The 17,681-nt window shown below is 36.7% G+C and overlaps 1 protein-coding gene across 2 annotated transcripts in view; it reads left to right on the top strand.

Annotated features, from left to right (window-relative positions):
* Nucleotides 1-17,468, top strand: part of SLC44A3 (solute carrier family 44 member 3) — a 98,119-nt gene extending 80,651 nt beyond the window's left edge. The window contains exons 13-16 of one of the 2 annotated variants that reach the window (XM_051993304.1): nt 13,165-13,302; nt 15,482-15,547; nt 15,687-15,718; nt 17,264-17,362. In XM_051993304.1, the coding sequence (XP_051849264.1) occupies nt 13,165-13,302; nt 15,482-15,547; nt 15,687-15,716 (234 nt within the window). In that variant the 3' untranslated portion in view covers nt 15,717-15,718; nt 17,264-17,362. Of the gene's footprint in view, nt 1-13,164; nt 13,303-15,481; nt 15,719-17,263 lie in introns of both variants that reach the window. The other variant, XM_051993302.1, reaches the window with a different exon arrangement.
* The last annotated feature ends 213 nt before the right edge of the window (nt 17,469-17,681 follow it).

Below are 17,681 nucleotides of genomic sequence, written 5' to 3'. Positions count from 1 at the left end.
GAATTGAGTCCTCAGGTTTTAAGTTTAAATTAGGACTGCCCCCCCCTTCTCTCTCTCTCTCTTTCTCTCTCTCTCTCTCTCTCTCTCTCTCTCTCTCTCTCTCTCTCTCTCTCTCTCTCTTTCTCTTTCTCTCTCTCTCTCTCTCTCTCTCTCTCTCTCTCTCTCTCTCTCTCACACACACACACACACACACACACACACTTGTGCATATCACTCTCCTTTTCTGTAGACCTTGTACAGCCAAGTAATACCAAATAACACCATTTAGATTGTTTCCTTTCTTAAAAACTAAAGGAGACTGGACCACTGCAGCAAATCCCACCCACCAGCATATCGAGCTTCCTTTCTTCAGTCCTGAACTAATTAAACTAACAAATACAACTGTCAAAAAAAAAAAAAAAGCAATAGAATTATGGACTCATAAGTTCATAGATCCAGAGGAGAAGTGACGTTTGGGATCATCTGGTCTCTTTGGGGTCCCTAAAAGGTTAAATTAATTGCTCTGGATTACACAGATAACAAGGGATATAGCTAGGATTTGAACTCATATCCTGTGATTCCAGGTCCAACAGTCTGTCTGCTCCACCATCAATCTCTGACTCCAAACTTAGTTCCATTTCCCTAGCATCCCCACAGAACTGAGGAAAAACAAGATCTGAGTACAAGAGAACTTGATTCTGCACCATAGGGACCTGAGTTCAAATCTAAGCTCCACCACTCACCATCTGTATAACCTTGCATAAATAACTTGACCTCTCTCTATCTCAGTTTCCTCGTCTGTACAATGGGGAAGTTGAATTATAAACTCTCTGATCTTTTCTGCTCTATGGTCTTTGATTCTGCTGTTTTGGCTTAAACTAGTTCTGTGTTCCTGGCACGTAGTCAAGTCACTTTCAACATGATAGCAGCAGGGCAAGGAAAGTGAATTCAAAAGGAAATTAAGTCTGCCATCAAATGCGATGGATAATCTTCTTCATAAAACAGCTGCTGCTGTGGTATCTTAGAAAGAACACACACACTCACACCCACACTCATGCTTATATACACACTTGGGGACACATGTACATGTATACTTGTACACATACATGTGTAGTCTTACACACAGCGACTCACACTTATATGCACAGATGTGTGTATTTACACATCATGTACATGTGTAGACATATATACACTTGTGTACACACATACACCCACTTTTATATCTACTTGTATATCCATATATATACTTGTAGACTCACACTTATATATACAAATACATACAACACACACATGTATTCATACACATATGACTCTCCAAGTAAAAGTTCCAGAAAAAGGCTAAACTGATAGAGCTGATTCTTGTTCTTTGGTTCTTGACAAGGAAAAAAAAAAAATCGGTTGCCATGGAAATCCTTTCAGCAGCCTCGTTTTCTCTGAGTTTCGGCCTGCCATAAGGAGTTCAGCTGTCACACAGAGCAGGCTTTCTCTTCACAAACAGGGCCCTTTCCGTTTACAGCCTGGCTCTCAGCCACACGGCTTTCCTCGTGAAGCTGCCCAGGTCAGCCCTTTGCCTGCCCAGCCTGGCCAAAGCTGTGTACGCCTCTTCAGAACGTGCCTTCGGCGGTCTTTTCAGAATGTATGGTGTGTGGACATACATCAACATTCCCATTTGGCCATCTATGATTGCTCATATCCCATCCTATCCTACTCCTTCTTAGTCTAAAGAGAGATGGCTGTGGCCCCCCAAGGCAGAGGATCCACTGAAATGGTATGATCTGTGTGGCTTGGGACTCTGTGAAAATAGATTGGGATCAGGAATGAGGGAAGAAATCTACTCTCTAGGGAGAAGTTATTTTACCTTTTTTCTGTTAGAATTGTCAGGCAGGATTTTCTCAGGGAGAGAAAATAAATGTTTGTCAAGCGAAAAAATAAAATTTAAACTTCAATTAGCATCAGTTGATGTAAGTCAATTAAAAAAAAACTTAAATAAACAATAAAAGATGCTTCTCATCTTGTTTGAATTTTGCCATACCACTCACTCTGACTCAGGTTTTCTGCAAGAATTAAGTGAGGTTTGAGAAAACTATGCGGGGAAGTACAAAGAGAGTAGATTCAAGGCCCATCTCTGAGAACAACTGGACTTTCTCTGCATCCCCAGCACTTCAACAAATGGGTACATAGTAAGTGCTTCATAAATCCTCATTGGCTGTGTGACCATGAGCCAGTCATTTGTCCTCTCTGTGGTCTTCCTGGGCAGCTCTCCCAAAGACTCTGAATTAAGGAGAAAACTTTGTTCTGCATTGATACAGAAGGATTTCTTTCACCTAGCAGTTAGTTCCCTGTACCAGTGGAATAACAGTCCCAGGCCCTAAGCCTACATGCATTTTGCAGATGATAAAGCACTGTAGAAAGAAGAATTTGTTATTCAGTAAGGGCTTACATAGTCCATGGAACCATAGGCTTAGAGTTGTAAAGTCAGAAAAAGTCATCTAGTTCTAGAGATCCCTCCAGTTGTTGTTTAGTCAATTAGCCCTGTACAACTCTTTGTGGCCCCATTTGGGATTTCTTTGGCAAAGATACTGGAGAGGTTGGCCATTTCCTTCTCCAGCTAATTTTACAGATGAGGAAACTGAGGAAACAAGTTTAAGTGACTTGCCTGGGGTGAAGCGGCTAGTAAATGTCCGAAGCTGAGTTTGAATTCAGGTCCTGATCCCTAGCCTCACACTATCCATTGTGCTAGCTAGCTGCCCATTCTAGGGCTGTTTTTTGTTGCCCACTCGAAATCTAGTGCAGTATAGTGTATTGATGGACATGTACCTAATAAATCATTGCTGAATAAATGGAGAGATTAGGCTGGCTGTGGCTCTTGTATGGCACCATTTAGTTATTATACCTCAGCACATAAAAGTTTTTTTTCATTTCAGTTCATCTCCAGTGTTCCTCTCAGAACCAATCACACACAGTTCCTGTATGACTTCATTCATGGGTGTCAGGAATTTGGGGAGCTAAAAAATTCATCTCTGTGGCCAACCTGGTGATGACACTCTCTAAACTTAATTAAATTGTGTCATGTTATTTAGATTATGCTCTATTCAGTTTCATGAGCTTCATCAAATTCATTGTGCATATTGAAAGGTGTTTTCTGTTCTGTGAATCCTTATTATTCAACTTAATTTAACAATCAATTCAGCAATCCTATATGAAACAGCTTGTGCAGGGCATTACTTATGAATGGAAGGCACAACACATGCATTTCCATTAGCTAAAAGTGTATTTAAACTTTCACAAGAAGCATACAATTTATGAATTTCCAGCAACTTTATTAGTCCAGCACCAAAGCCAGTGCAGCAATTCCTTCCACAAATTCCCTAATTTGTAGTCCACCAGCTTCCATTAGAACACAGCCAAAGATGGAGAACTCCTGTCTTGTGATATAGTCCTTTTTCTCCTCTTCACAACACTTCTGCATTGTCCGTTTTGACTTTACTACCAGAATTTGTTCAACCATTCTCCTCTCAGTAAGGACCAACCTTTCTTCCATTTTTTTGTTTGATAAAAATGTCTGCCATGAATATTTTTTTGTGCTTATGGGAGCTGTCCCTCCTTTTTCCAGTGGATTTATCAAAAATCCAGGGAATAACTTAGTGATAAAATAAGAGGCTTTAACTTGTTTCCATTTTCAGGACACTATCTAGGCATGAAAATCTCCAGAACTTGACAGACCCACATAGCACCACTTGCTTATCTTAGCCTGAAAACCAGTATATCTTCCCATTCACTGCTTCATTTCATTTCTTGTAGCCAATATGATGAGTGAATTCCTGGAGTAGCCAGAATGGAAATAGTTTAGTGAATGCTAGCATCACATAGGCCCAAGGATTTTTAATGAGTAGCCCTGCTTTTCAGCAGGGCTCACAATTCAACTCAGACTTGGATGAATGAATGAATAAATGAAGCATTTATTATGTGTTTACTATGTTGAAAGCCTTGTGCAAAGGGCTAGAAATACAAATAGAAAGGCAAAATAGTTCCTGTTCTTATGTGATTGCATATATATGTGTTAAAGTAGATTAAATAAGAAACCTGCTAGTCCGTTTTGTTTTCAGGACTATGTGATTTCCCTGGTATTTCATTTAGTTCTGGAAGAGCATATGAATCACAGTACAATTCTGGGAACCAAGCAGTTTTTTTATAACTCATATTCTTGGGCTGTAGCCGATTATTTATTCTTATGTTTCTGGTGCACTATGAAATAGATGGCCATTTTCTTGACAAACTAAATGGATTAATTCTTTTTAGATGCTTTCGGTCATAACCCAAGCATTTGGGGGTTGGAGATTTTGGGTCCAAACCTGTGATTCCGTTGGCATACAGAACTCCCTAGAAGGAACCACTCCCTGCTAATACAAGTCAGCTACTGTTATGCTTTTATACTGTTATTTAGAGTTCTACAGGGTGGCCTACAGCAAAGCTTCTTAAACTGTGGGTCATGACCCCATATGGGGTCATATAACTGAATGTGGGGAGTTATGAAATTATGATTTATTACCAGTAAATGTTTAATTTACATACCTGTTTTATATACCCATATACCCGGGAGCATTTAAAAATTTCTTGGGCAAAAAGAGGTTGTGAGAGGAAAAAGTTTAAGAAGCCTTGGTCTAAAGTATTAAGAGGTTAAGTGACTTGGCTAGGATCACACATTCCTATTAAAGGCAGGACTTGAATCCTGGGAGTTTTCTTGACTCTCAAGCTATTTCACTATGTTCTCTTCCTTGCTGCCTCTCATTCCTCACACAACATGAAAGGAAAGTAGTTATTGCTTTAAAAGAGTGAGTTCCATTCCAAAATGAAAGCTGATGTTTCTTTTTTCTTGCCAGGCTCCTTGGTAAATATCTTTACCCCTTTGCAGGGATATTAATTGTGCTTACTTTCATGAAAAGAGGAGCTATGTGAGTTATGAACCTATTATCAATGTGGGGAGGCAGCTAAGTGGCACAATGGCTCGAGTGCCAATCCTGAAATCAGAAGCTCAAATCTGGCCCCAGATACTTACTATCTGTGTAACCTTGGGTACACCATTTAACCCTGTTTACCTCAGTTTCCTCATCTGTAAAATGAGCTGGAAAAGGAAATGACAATTCTATTTCAATACCTCTGAAGGAATACCTCAAATGTGGTTACAAAGAGTGAGAACAACTCTATAAAAATACCAGGAATTTCAGGAAATTCTTGAAATTGCAACTGTTTTATTCAATGCTGATACACAATTCATCAGAAACTTATGAATTAGTTTTTGAGAAGTTCCCTAGAGCTCTGAAAAGTTAATTAACTTAACCATGATCACACAACAATCAAATAAGTGCTTTATGAAGGATTGGAACAGATGCCCTTCTGGTTCCATGGCTAACCTCATCCTCTACACCAGGGGAAGCCCTCCATTTCTTTTTTGAATGCATTTTCTGTAGAGTATTTACAAAAAAACAGTGACAAGAATGCAAATATACCATGTCAACAAGCATTTATTAAGCACCAATTATGTGCAAAGCATAGTGCTAAGTGCTGGTGGTGACTACAAAGAAAAGCAAAAACCATGGAGGAAGACGATACACAAATAACAATGTGCAATGAGATGGATACATGCAAACTTGGAGGAAATCTCAGAAGGAGGCACTAGCATTAAAGGAGAAGAGGAAAGACTTTGTGTGTAAGGTGGGGTTTGAACTAAATCTTGAAGGAAGCCAGGAAGTCAAGGAGACAGAGGAGGTGAGAAGGAAGAGGATTTCAGCCATAGGGAAAAGCTAGTGAAAATTCATGGAGTGCTTAACAGAATTTGGATGAGTCTCAAACTCCTTGACCTAATACAGTTAGAAGGCGTCTCCACAATGATGAGTTTCTAGAACCATTTGAATTATTGAATTATAACAATTATAGGTTTACAGTTTCTCTTTCCAAGAAGAAATTGTTCCAGTTTCCTGGAAGAGAAAATTTTGGCTCTCTTTAAAATGAGATGAATGATAGGACAATGCTGGTTTCAGTTTGAATTTAAGATGAAGAAGCATTTTTTCCATGTCAGATCTACATAGTGTTTTTCTAGGGGCAACTGGTTGGCACAGGAGACAGAGCACCAGCCCTGAAGTTAGAGGACCTAAATTCAAATCTGTCCTCACTCACTTAACACTTCCTGGGCAAGTCACTTAACCCCAATTGCCTCAGCAAAACAAAACAAAACACAAACACATTGTTCTCCCTCCCTCCATTTCTGTCTGTCTGTCTGTCTATCCGTCTCCCCTTCCCTTTGTCCCTCTCTCTCTTTCTCCTCCTCTCTCTCTCTCTCTCTCTGTCTCTTTCTCTCTCTCTCTCTTTCTCTTTTCTCCCTCCTCTCTCTGTCTCTCTCTTCCCTCATCTTTTTTCTCTATCGATTTTCCTCATCTCCTTCCCCTCTTCTTTCTCTCTCTTTGTCTTTCTCTATCTCCCTCCCTTCCCCCTCTTGCCCTCTCCTTTTCCCTCCCACCTTCTCTTTTTCTCTACATTCCTCCTTACTAAGAAGTGAGTTGTATCCTTTCCATTTTCATTCTTTGATGCTTCAATGCAAAAGATTATAAATTGGGAGGGGGGATGGATTGCAGTATACACCCACTTATCCTTGAAGGACTGAATCACTTCTAGGGAAACAGCTCAGTGCCCCATGGAGTGTATTCCATGCCAAGTATTCACTATAACTTAATTAAAAGACTGCAAGTAGTACAAGAGATCTGATTTTAAATAATTTAATTGTTATACTTTTAAAAAATTTGGTCACTATGAGAGCCAGAGAGTTTGTGATTCCCTGGATCAGGAATCTTAGTTAAAGCAATGTTCTTCCTTGCTTATGTCAGCACGGGGAGATTTCCACTGTTTCTCTCTACAACTTTTGTAAACTGTCTTTTATATTGTCCTGAGTTTTTCTGGAGGAGATCAGAATAAATCTAATGAGCAAAATATTTTTGTTGTGATTGGCCCCAAGTGATTCAGGAATATACTTCCTTTGAGTCTGTATCAGCATCGAATAGATCATATGTCCTCATTTATAGTGAGACAGCATGAAACATTGTAGATAAAGAACAGACTGCAACAGTTGGGTAGATTCACATCTCATGCCTGATCCTGATGTTGTGATCCTAGACAAATTACTTGGTGTCCCAGATTGCTTTCTAAGTCTATAACTTGCAAAAATGGTTATTAATCTGCACTTATAGAGAGGGTATTCATACTAGAAGTTACCTACAACAATGGAATCACAAATGTAGACCAAAAAACTTCAACAAAATCAAAAGAAAACCTTTTTAATTACACAAAAAACTTCACCATCTGAGGACCATCTTTAGGAATCAGCTTTCTGACAATTTTGTTGTCATTTTTCAACGATGTTCAACTCTTCATTGCCCCATTTGGGGTTTTCTTGGCAAAGATATTGGAATGGTTTGCCATTTCCTTCTCTAGTTCATTTTACACATAAGGAAACTGAGGCAAACAGAATTAAGGGGCTTGCCTAGGGTCACATAACTAGTAAATATCTGAGGCCAGATTTGGACTCAGAAAATGTCTTTCTGACTCCAGATCCAGGATTCTATCTACTCCCTAATGATTAGAACTATCCAAACTGAAAATGATATGCCTAAGGATGTAGAGGATTTCCCCTCATGGGAAGTCTTTAATCAAAGGTTAGATGTGCAAAAATGTTTGTAGCAGCCCTTTTTTGTAGTGGCAAGGAAATTGTTAGATGCCCATCAGTTGGGAAATGTCTGAATCAGTTGTAGTAGTATATGAAAAGAATATTATTGTTCTGTAAGAAATGATGAGCAGGCTGATTTCAAAAAAGGCTTGGAAAGACTTATATGAACTAATGTTGAGTAAAGCACAATCAAGAGAACATTGTACATAGTAACAAGATTATGTGATGATCAATTGTAATAGACTTGGTTCTTTTCAACAATGAAGTGATTCAAAGCAATTCCAATGGAGTTGGGATGGAAAGAACCATCTGCATCCAGAGAGAAATATAGAGACTGAATGTGGATCAAAGCATAGTATTTTCACCTTTTTTTGATTGTTGGTTGGTTGGTTGCTTTTTTTTTCTTTCTTATTTTTTTTTGATAATTTTGATCAGATTTTTCTTATGCAGCATGATGAATTTGGAAGTAAGTTTAGAAGAATTGTGCATGTTGAACCTATATTGGATTGCTTGCTATCTAGGGAGAAAGGGAGGGGAGAAAGAGAGGGAGAACACAAGGTTTTGCAAAGGTGAATGTTGAAACTATCTTTGTATATATTTGGAAAAAATAAAATACTATTAATTAACCAAAAAGAGGTTAGTTGATCACTAGGGGAGTATTTTGTGGAAAGGATATTTTATCAAGGATAGATGAGACTATATGATCATTGAGATCTGAATCAGAAAACTATTAGTTAAAGCAGTGTTCCTCTTAAGTCAGGATGGGGATACTGCCATTGTATCTCCCTAAGAATTTCACAGACAATCTTTCAAGACAGCCAGAACTCAAATATGCTTGGAGATATAATGAATTTTCAGTATGTTTAGAGTGTAGTGGTGCATGCCTATAATTGCAGCTACCAAGGAGATTAAGGCTGGGAGATTTCTTGTGCAGAGATAAACTAGACTGGGCAAAAAGCTGAATGAGGGTCTATAGGGAGAGAGCCCTCATTAACTCTGTATTAGGAGAGAGGAGCCAGGTTATCTAAGGAAAATGGAGCAAGTCAAACCTTGTATGCAGATCAGAATGAGCCTGAGTGAATGGAAGAATGCTGTACACATTCTGCTTGGATGAGCTAGAATCCCAGTTTTAAAAAGTGAGAAATAGGGCAGCTAGGTTGGTGCAGCCCTGAAGTCAGGAGGACTTGAGTTCAAATCTGGTCTCAGAAATTTAACACTTCCCAGCTGGGTGAACTTGGGCTAGTCACTTAACCTCAACTGTCTCAGCAAAAAAAAAAAAAAAAAAAATAGTGAAAGGGCCAGTGGATTGGGGGTTCCAAAATTCTGAGTTAAAAATACTCCATCTCTGCCATTTATTACTCACATGACCTGAGACAAGTCATTTAAAACCTCCCAAAATTTTAGTTCTTTCATCTGTAAAATGAGAAGGTTAGGACATAGATTTCTTTTAAAATTGGAACAATTAAAAAAAAAAGTCCTAACTCTGTGTTGCCCTGAGCCTCTCCTATAAAACCTGAATAATGAGAAGGTTTGCCTGGTAATACTAGCTATCTTGGGCCCTTTTTCCATTGTGCTAAAAAGATTAGCCTACAGGATCTCTTGAGAAACTTTCCCAACCACACCAGCAAATTCCCTAATCCTTAGATAAACATCAGAGTTTACAGATTCCTTTAACACAACCATCCCTGAAATTCACTGGTCCAACCCAACATACCAATGCTTAGAGCAGTTTTAAATATATTACAAATGCACTATAATCCATCTTCCAGCTGTCTTTGACAAAGAAGCAATTTCTCTTTCTAAGTGGCCAATTAGCTAATGTTATAACTATAGAAAGCTTCATTTCATTTCCTGTGCCTTGAGTGTTTCTGCCTACCTCCCACCCCATATCAGCCCCCACTTACATATTCAGACATTAATTCTAGGTCTCCTTATTGGACTCTGGGAATGGAATCTTTTGAACCAAAATGCTATGTAGCAGTAACTTCAAGCAAATATATATAATTTCCCTGTCAGGGACTTTATGTGGGTATGGTTCATCCTTTTGTTAAAAAAGAAATCTTTTTTTTTTTTTTAAAGATTATAGGTACAAAGAAATTTGAAAGATTGTGAGAATTTGATAAAGGACCATGTTAACAATTGAACATTTTGGCCAAGGACTAAATTTATTTTTATTTCTTTTGGCAGGGAGGTGGAAAATTGTCAATAAGGTAACAATATTTCAGGGGAGAAAAAGACATCTCAGCAAAAATATTATTTAGTAACAACAATTTGGCACTATGGAAAAAGTTAGTACTTAGGAAACAAATAAAGAGCTCTAAATCTAGTAGCAGTGCCTTGCCCCTCTGAAAAGGAATGATTGAGCCACAAATGGAATGTAATTTGAACATCAAGGCCCACCCACCTTAGTCATGTTACACACTCCAAAGAGACAGGTGGCAAATTCTCTCCATTCTCCTAGTAAACTAAGTACTTCTTAATTTCCAAATGGCAAATGTGCTCTGTTTCGTGAAGAACAAATGGCTATATCATCTTGAGTGTGGAAAGCAAGCCGTCTTGTCCATCCAAGTTATCTCCCTCAGGGTGACAGTGATGGTCCGATGGAGGGTAGCTTTCCACAGTCATTGGACTTCGGCTGTGTTCAAATTGCAATGAGTGTGGAGTGCTTGACCAATTCATCCTTTGTATCACACAGAGTAAATGAGTAGTCTTTAGCTTCTCATTTAAAGCCCTCACCAGATAGCTCCCATGTATACTACTTCACTTTTATTTCTTATTAGTCCCTTTCACTGATTCTCCATTCCAATCAAACTGGTTTGTTAGTTATTCCCCACCCCTACAATAAGCCCTTTCTGCTTCTCCAGGTTATTAGGGCTTTTTCTCTCTTAAAAATTACTGTGTAAGGCTATGAACAGACAATTTTCAGATGAAGAAATTAAAGCCATTTCTGGTTATATGAAAAAATGTTCTAAATCACTATTGATTAGAGAAATGCAAAATAAGACAACTCTAAGGTGCTGTTTCACACCTGATAGGTTGATTAAAATGACAGGAAAAGATAATGAATGTTGGAGGGGATATGGAAAAACTGGGACGTTGTTTGTGGAGTTGAGAACTGATATAACCATTCTGGAGAACAATTTGGAACTGTGACCAAAGGGCTATCAACTGTGTATACCCTTTGATCCAGCAGTGTCTCTACTGGGTCTGTATCCCAAAGAGATCATAAAAGAAGGGAAGGGACCCATGGGTGCAAAAATGTTTGTAGCAGTCCTTTTCATAGGGGCAAGGAACTAAAAATTGAGTGGATACCCTGGAGAATGGCTAAGTAAGTTATGGTATATGAATGTAATGCAGTATTATTGTTCTGTAAGAAATGATAAGCAGGCTAATTTTAGAAAGGCCTGGAAAGACTTAGATGAACTGTCACTGTGTGAAGTAAGAAGAACCAAGAGAACATTGTACACAGTAACAAGAAGATTATATGATGATCAATTGTGATGGACTTAACTTTTTTTTTTAACAATTAGATGACTCAGGGCAATTCCAATAGATTTGTGATGGAAAGTGCCATCCACTTCTAGAGAGACAGTTATGGAGGCTGAATGTGGATCAAAGCATAGTATTTTCACCTTTTTTTGTTGTTGGTTTGCTTTTTTTTCCTTTCTCATATTTTTTTCCTTTTTGACCTTATTTTTTATTTTTGCTCAGCATGAAGCAAGAATGTTTAGAAAGAATTGCACATGTTTAACCCCCCAAAATGACTTTATATTAATTTTATATGCTATGTGTTTACTTATAGATACACTATATTACCCTTCTCTCAGCAGTAGAAAAAGTTCTTGAAAGCAGGTATCTCATTTTTTGTCTCCATTCCCAGTGCCTAGGACAGTGTCAAGCAGGTAGTAAGTGATTAATAAAAGTTTATTGAACTGAAATGAACCTAATATATCTTTCTCTAATGATTATAGAAACATCAAATTTTAGAGCTGAAAAGACCAGGGATTGATATGTGCAATTTATTGATCCACCCCATCCAAAATATATCTTCTACCTCAGCAGCATACTCTTGACAATTCAGACAAGCCCACTGCAGATTCAGTGTGTCATTGCTAAGAAAGTCTATCACTCAATCCACCAACATTCATCTTTGCCAACTTTTTTACCCCAATTGCTTTTTTTCTGATTAACAAGTTTTTCTCTATCTCATACTTTTCCCTTCAATTTCACAATAAAAAATGAAAATAAAGATCCTTTTGTCAAGTACAGTCAAACAAAACAAATCCACCATGTCTTATACTGCATTTTGAGTTGATCATCTATCTCTCTGGCAGAAGGTGTGGGGCATCTTTCAAAGTTATTTTTTTTTCCTTTAGAATGTCATTATATGAATTTTTCTTCTACTTCTTTGCTTATTTCCCTGAGTAGTAGTTCATACAGGTCTTCCCAATTTCCTCTGAAATAGTCCATTTTCATATGTTCTTATATCATAGTAATAGTTCATTATTTTCATATACTATAATTTGCTTAACCATTCCCCAATAGATGGTCACCTTTTAAAATTTCCAGTTCTTTGCTGCTACAAAAATTAGTACATGTGGGTCATTTTTCTCTTTTAAAAAAAAAAAAGATCTTTTGGGGAAACATATTTTTTAACAGTATCGCTGAGCCAAAAGGTAGACAACAATTTTGTGACTTTGGGACCCTGGTTCCAAATTGTTCTCCAGAATGGCCAGACCAATTCATAGCTTTACCAACAGGTTATAGCATTTCTCCTTTCTATATATATTTTTCAAAGAAATGTTAGAAGAAGGTGGTCTGGAAACATTTCTGTTTCATACAGGAAAAGGGATTTGTCAATTAGATCAGAATCAGCCTCTAACCTTTGGGTGGCCAGAGCCAAACAGAGAGACAGGAGAGTCAGGAATTGAACAGAAGTTTAATTTCAAAGTGAGGAAAGCCCTTGCAAGCGGAAGTCCTTCTGAGGGGGGGGAGCTTAACATGCTGGGGCAAAGCCAGTACTTTATATATATGAAAAACCACAAGCAGTTTGGATTATGATATAATCATTCTTAAGTGTTGAGTAATCAATTCCCATGGCAGACTCGTACATAGACAACGCTTGCCTTCTTGGGAAGGAGAGAGAAAAGAGAGAAAAATTTGGAATTCAAATTTCCTATTTTAAAAAAGAATATTGTGACTTTTATGGAAATGTTTTGCAACTTCACATATGCCTTCTCATTAGGGAAGGAGGAAGGGAGAGAATCTGGAACTCAAAGCTTTAAAAACAAATTTAAAAAATTGTTTTACATGTAACTGGGAAAAATAAAATCTCAAATATATTTTTTCAAAAAAGAAGCAGTAAAAAATGAATGTTGAAAACTATCTTTACATGTAATTGAAAAATGTAAAATACTATTTACGTTTAAAAAAATTTACATTCTAATTTTTCTAATCATCCCTTCTTTTAGAACGCCTATATTGCCACTTCAATCAACGGGACAGATTTTTGCACTTCTGGAAAGGATTCACTCAGTATTTTATCCAAGAATCCAAGACATATTACCTCTATTAGCTGCTTTGGAGACTTCATGATTTTTCTAGGAAAGGTGAGATACCTTCATTAAATTACTAAATGAGGTACCTGTAATCCTAAATTAGCCATGTTGTGGTAGTCTTGGACAGGTGATTTTTTTCTTTTTTCATATGCAAAATGGAAGAGGAGCAATTCTAATCTAAAAGTTTTGATTCAAGTTTTAAAGCTTGACAGATGTAGTTTGTGTCAGTTATGCTATAAATGTGGGCCATTTGTGGATATTTGTGTTTTTAAACTATTGAGAACTATTAAATGTATTAATTAGGGTAAAATTCACCTATATATTATTGGCCAAAGTTTCATAGAAACTTGGTGATCCAACCTTTCACCTACTAACAGGTAACAGTAGTTACCTCTGGGCAAGTCACTTAACTTTGCCTCAGTTTCCTCATCTGTAAAAAAATAAGGATGTTGGACTCAGTGGCTTCTGAGGTCACTTCTGGCTCTAAATCTGTGGGATCCTATTATCCTATGACTATCTTTGACAAATGAAACCCACATTTGTCTCTAGTGACAGGGAGCTCTCTGTGTTTAGAGAAGACAATCCATTACATTTTGGAGCAATTCTGATTATTAGCAAGTTTTATCTAAATGATGCAGTGCTTTAGTGGATGGAGTGCTAGCTAGAATTGGAGTCTAGAAGACTTCAGCTCAGATACCAGTTGTGGTACTAAATAGCTGTGTAACATGGGACAAAATCTCCAAATCTCAATCTTTTCCTCTGTTCAGTATGAATAATAATACCTATAGCAGTTAACCTATCAAATGATACACATTATAACACTTTGCAAATCTTAAAATACTATAGAAATGCTATTAATATTATCTCATTGCAAAGCTAAAATAAGAACTAAAGTTTTTTTTTATTAAAAAACATATAGAAAAGAGAATTTTAAGGCTAAAATAAGATCATGTGTGTAAAGCACTTTATAACCTTTAACTGCTATATCAAGCTATTATTTTTCTGCTCATCTGCCTCCATTTGATTTTCTCCCACTGGATTTAGCTCTGCCCTATAAAACCAGACAGAATATATCTCCTGATGAGAACTTGTCACCACTACCATTCCCCAGGCTTTCTCTTTTTCAGGTTAACTTTTTTTTTTTTTTTTTTTTGGTGACTCCAAGCTTAGCCCTGTGTCCTGTAGACCAGGTTGCCTTTTCATAGATCATCAGGGTCGTTCCTTTTCTGATTACTCTCCACCTTGATGCTGTATCTCAGACCATCTTTCCTGATCACAACTCCAGATGTTATTTTCAGAAGATACAGACAGTAGGACTTTACCTTCTTTCCTCTAACCATGACATTTCTTCAGGGCTTGTTGCAGGCTCTTTATTTGTTGATATATCTTCCCTTTCTTCTCTGGGCTTCACTCTTCCTTAGAGAGAGGAGAGAGGTCCCCTGTATCCTCACCTTGCGTGTTAATAGTTTTAGGTTTAATCTTGTCCCTGGGAACAATTGTAGAGAGTAAAGGTTTACAGCAATACTTTTTTTCAGGACCAAATGAAATAAATTCCCTTTATTGACAATATCCAAAAGTTGATGTGTCACATTTTTCATTCTGAGTTTCTTACTTCTTTGAGAGCAGATGGGGATTTTTCATCCTCTGGAATAATAATTGTCGTTTCATTGATCACAGCTCTAAATGTTTCAAAGTTGTTTTTATTTTAGTGCTATTGTCATTTCATAAACTATTCTGACTTTGCTTCCTTTGCAAAATTTCATAGAGTTCTTCCTAGTTTCTCCTGAAATTGTCTATTTTATAATTTCCTATGGTGCCATGCTATTCTATTTTATTAAAATGCCATAATTTTTTTTAGCCATTCCCTAATAGTCAGGCATCTTTGGTTTCCAGGTTTTTTGTTTTTTTTTTTTAAGTGAAAATATCATGATGTGATCTATACTCAGCCCCCATAGATCTCTCTCTAGGTGTAAATGACTGTCCATCATTGGACTGTCATTGAATCTGGCTTGAATCATCTCACTGCTGAAAAGAGCCACATCCATCAGAATTGATTGTTATATAATATTGTTGTTACAGCAATACTTTTTAATTAGATGCTAGTCTAAGAAAGGGTAAAATGTTTAAAAGGTAAAATTGCTACTTAAATTAAAAAGTATTAGGAAAACCTCTCCCTATATATTGCTACTAAAGATGAATTTTATTAATTTCCATTTTATTTTTTGAATAGGTATTTGTAGTATACTTCACTGTTTTTGGAGGGCTAATGGCCTTTAACTACCATCGTGAGCTGCAAGTATGGGCAATTCCTTTGTTATTGGTAGCTTTTTTTGCCTATTTAGTAGCCCACAATTTCCTATCTGTGTTTGAAACTGTGCTGAACACTTTGCTTCTGTGTTTTGTCATTGACATGGAAACAAATGATGGATCGCCAGAGAAACCCTACTTTATGGATCAAGAATTGATGGTAAGCAGTTTGATTTACATATGGATTTATAGGTAGGCACACCACATAAAAAGACTGTGTCTTAGTGAGTTTGACAGGCAGCATGGGATAAGATTTGAACTTTTATTCTTTAACTGGATTTGAGTTAAAGAATAAAAGTTCAAATCTTAGCTCGGACACTTGCTCCCTGTGTGATCTTGGGCAAATCACAAATGAATCATGAAAAATCATGGCATATCTTTCCCCTGAAAAGCTTCTCTTAGAAAATAAGCTCTGTTATCCCCAACTCTAAAGAAGTATTACTTGAATTGCCATGAAAGATTAGCTGAGATATGAGAGGTGCATTTGATTGTGGGATCAGTAATCTTATTTGTGGACAAAACATATTCTGGACCTCTGTTTCTTCATCTGTAAAATGAGAAGATTAAAGTAGATATTTGAGTTCTGAATCTCAAATTTAATATCATATTTTGCGACACTAAAATTCATTTATGAGACATAAGAAAATCTAAAGAAAATGACACTTTCATGAAGGTGCAGCACTTTTATTTCAGATTATCACTTCCTTTTTTTCCCTTTCCAAGGAAAAAATGTGGTTTCATTTTAAACTGCAAAATGATTATATAATAGATAAACAAATTAAATATATGTATATGTCCACATTGCCTATTTCTTTTCAGTTTCATATCAAAATATCATTGCAAGTAATATAAGTATTATGAAAGCAGATGATTGTATTGGGAGAAAATATTTTTAAATTCTTTGTTTTAAGTATGTAAGGCATTTTAATAATCTGTTAGGTCCAGAATAGAATTATGGTTTTACAATTACTTCTGTTATTGTGTACTAACCTTTACCAAAGTCCCACTCTAATACCTCATTATGGCATGGAGGAAAACTGGATAGCTATACAATAGAATCCTTTAAATTCAAAGCCAACACTTTTTTCACTGTACCAGAGAGTTATAACTGGAAAGGCTTTAAGAATAGGCCCAGAGGTGGTCTGTCATCTGAGAACCAGCCTAGCTAGGTTCAGGGAGGCATATTATTACTAGGTTGGCCCCAGGGGTTGAATTTTTAGAGTGCAATAAGTCCCAAAGCTATCTTGTCTCTTGTAAGGAAGGAATCAAAGGGTTGGAATCTGTGTTAGAATGTAAGCATTTTGAAGGCAGGGGTTGTTTTTTGCTTCTTTTTATATCTTTGGCCCTGTGTCTGGTATATAATAGGCTTTTATAAATGTTGATGGATGGATGGAGAGAGGAAATACTCAGAGACAATACTGTATGAATAAGTTTTTTAATACTTTGTATTGGTAAGCACATAAAGGACATTGTTTCTAATGGTTTTAAATAACTAACTAGATATTTTCATGCTCTTAGCCACATGCTTTCATCATGTTTTTATGAGCTATTTTTATTTCATTTATATCTGAATTAAATAAACTTTTTTGAAAATTAATTTCTCACATGACATATAGCAAAATATTAGCTATATTATCTGTGTATTATTAGCACTGCAGGAATACAGCCCTGGAAACTACTTCCTGTCTTTTTTCTTTTTTAATAGAGCTTTGTGAACAGAAGCAACAAATTAATTGATTCAAGGATAAGAAGGAACAGAAAGTCATTAAAGAATGAAGATGGAACAGAACTCCAGCCCATTGTGAGATAGGAGACATTTCCTTACAGTCCAGTGTTTATGCTTCTTTTGGAAGAACATTATTGCTTTCAGCCCTCATTATGTCTTTTGCAAAATAAATTTTTAGATATAACTGATTCTTGATTCTCTCATTTTTAAAAATAAATTATCTTGCTAGAATCATGTTGGTTAAAGTAAATATTTTTTCATACTCTACAAATGGGTTAACAACAAAATCTTTTAAATCCCCAAGTGACTGTAGCTAATCTGTTAAGACAAATATTTAAAACATGGGGTCCTTAGCTTTGGATTCAGCTCTGTGGAGATTTCAGAGAGTACAGAAACT

Source organism: Antechinus flavipes, chromosome 4 (genome assembly GCF_016432865.1).
Source record: "Antechinus flavipes isolate AdamAnt ecotype Samford, QLD, Australia chromosome 4, AdamAnt_v2, whole genome shotgun sequence".
NCBI lineage: Eukaryota > Metazoa > Chordata > Mammalia > Dasyuromorphia > Dasyuridae > Antechinus > Antechinus flavipes.
Note: the sequence above shows the minus strand (reverse complement) of the source record. Positions and strands in the feature narration are given on the sequence as shown.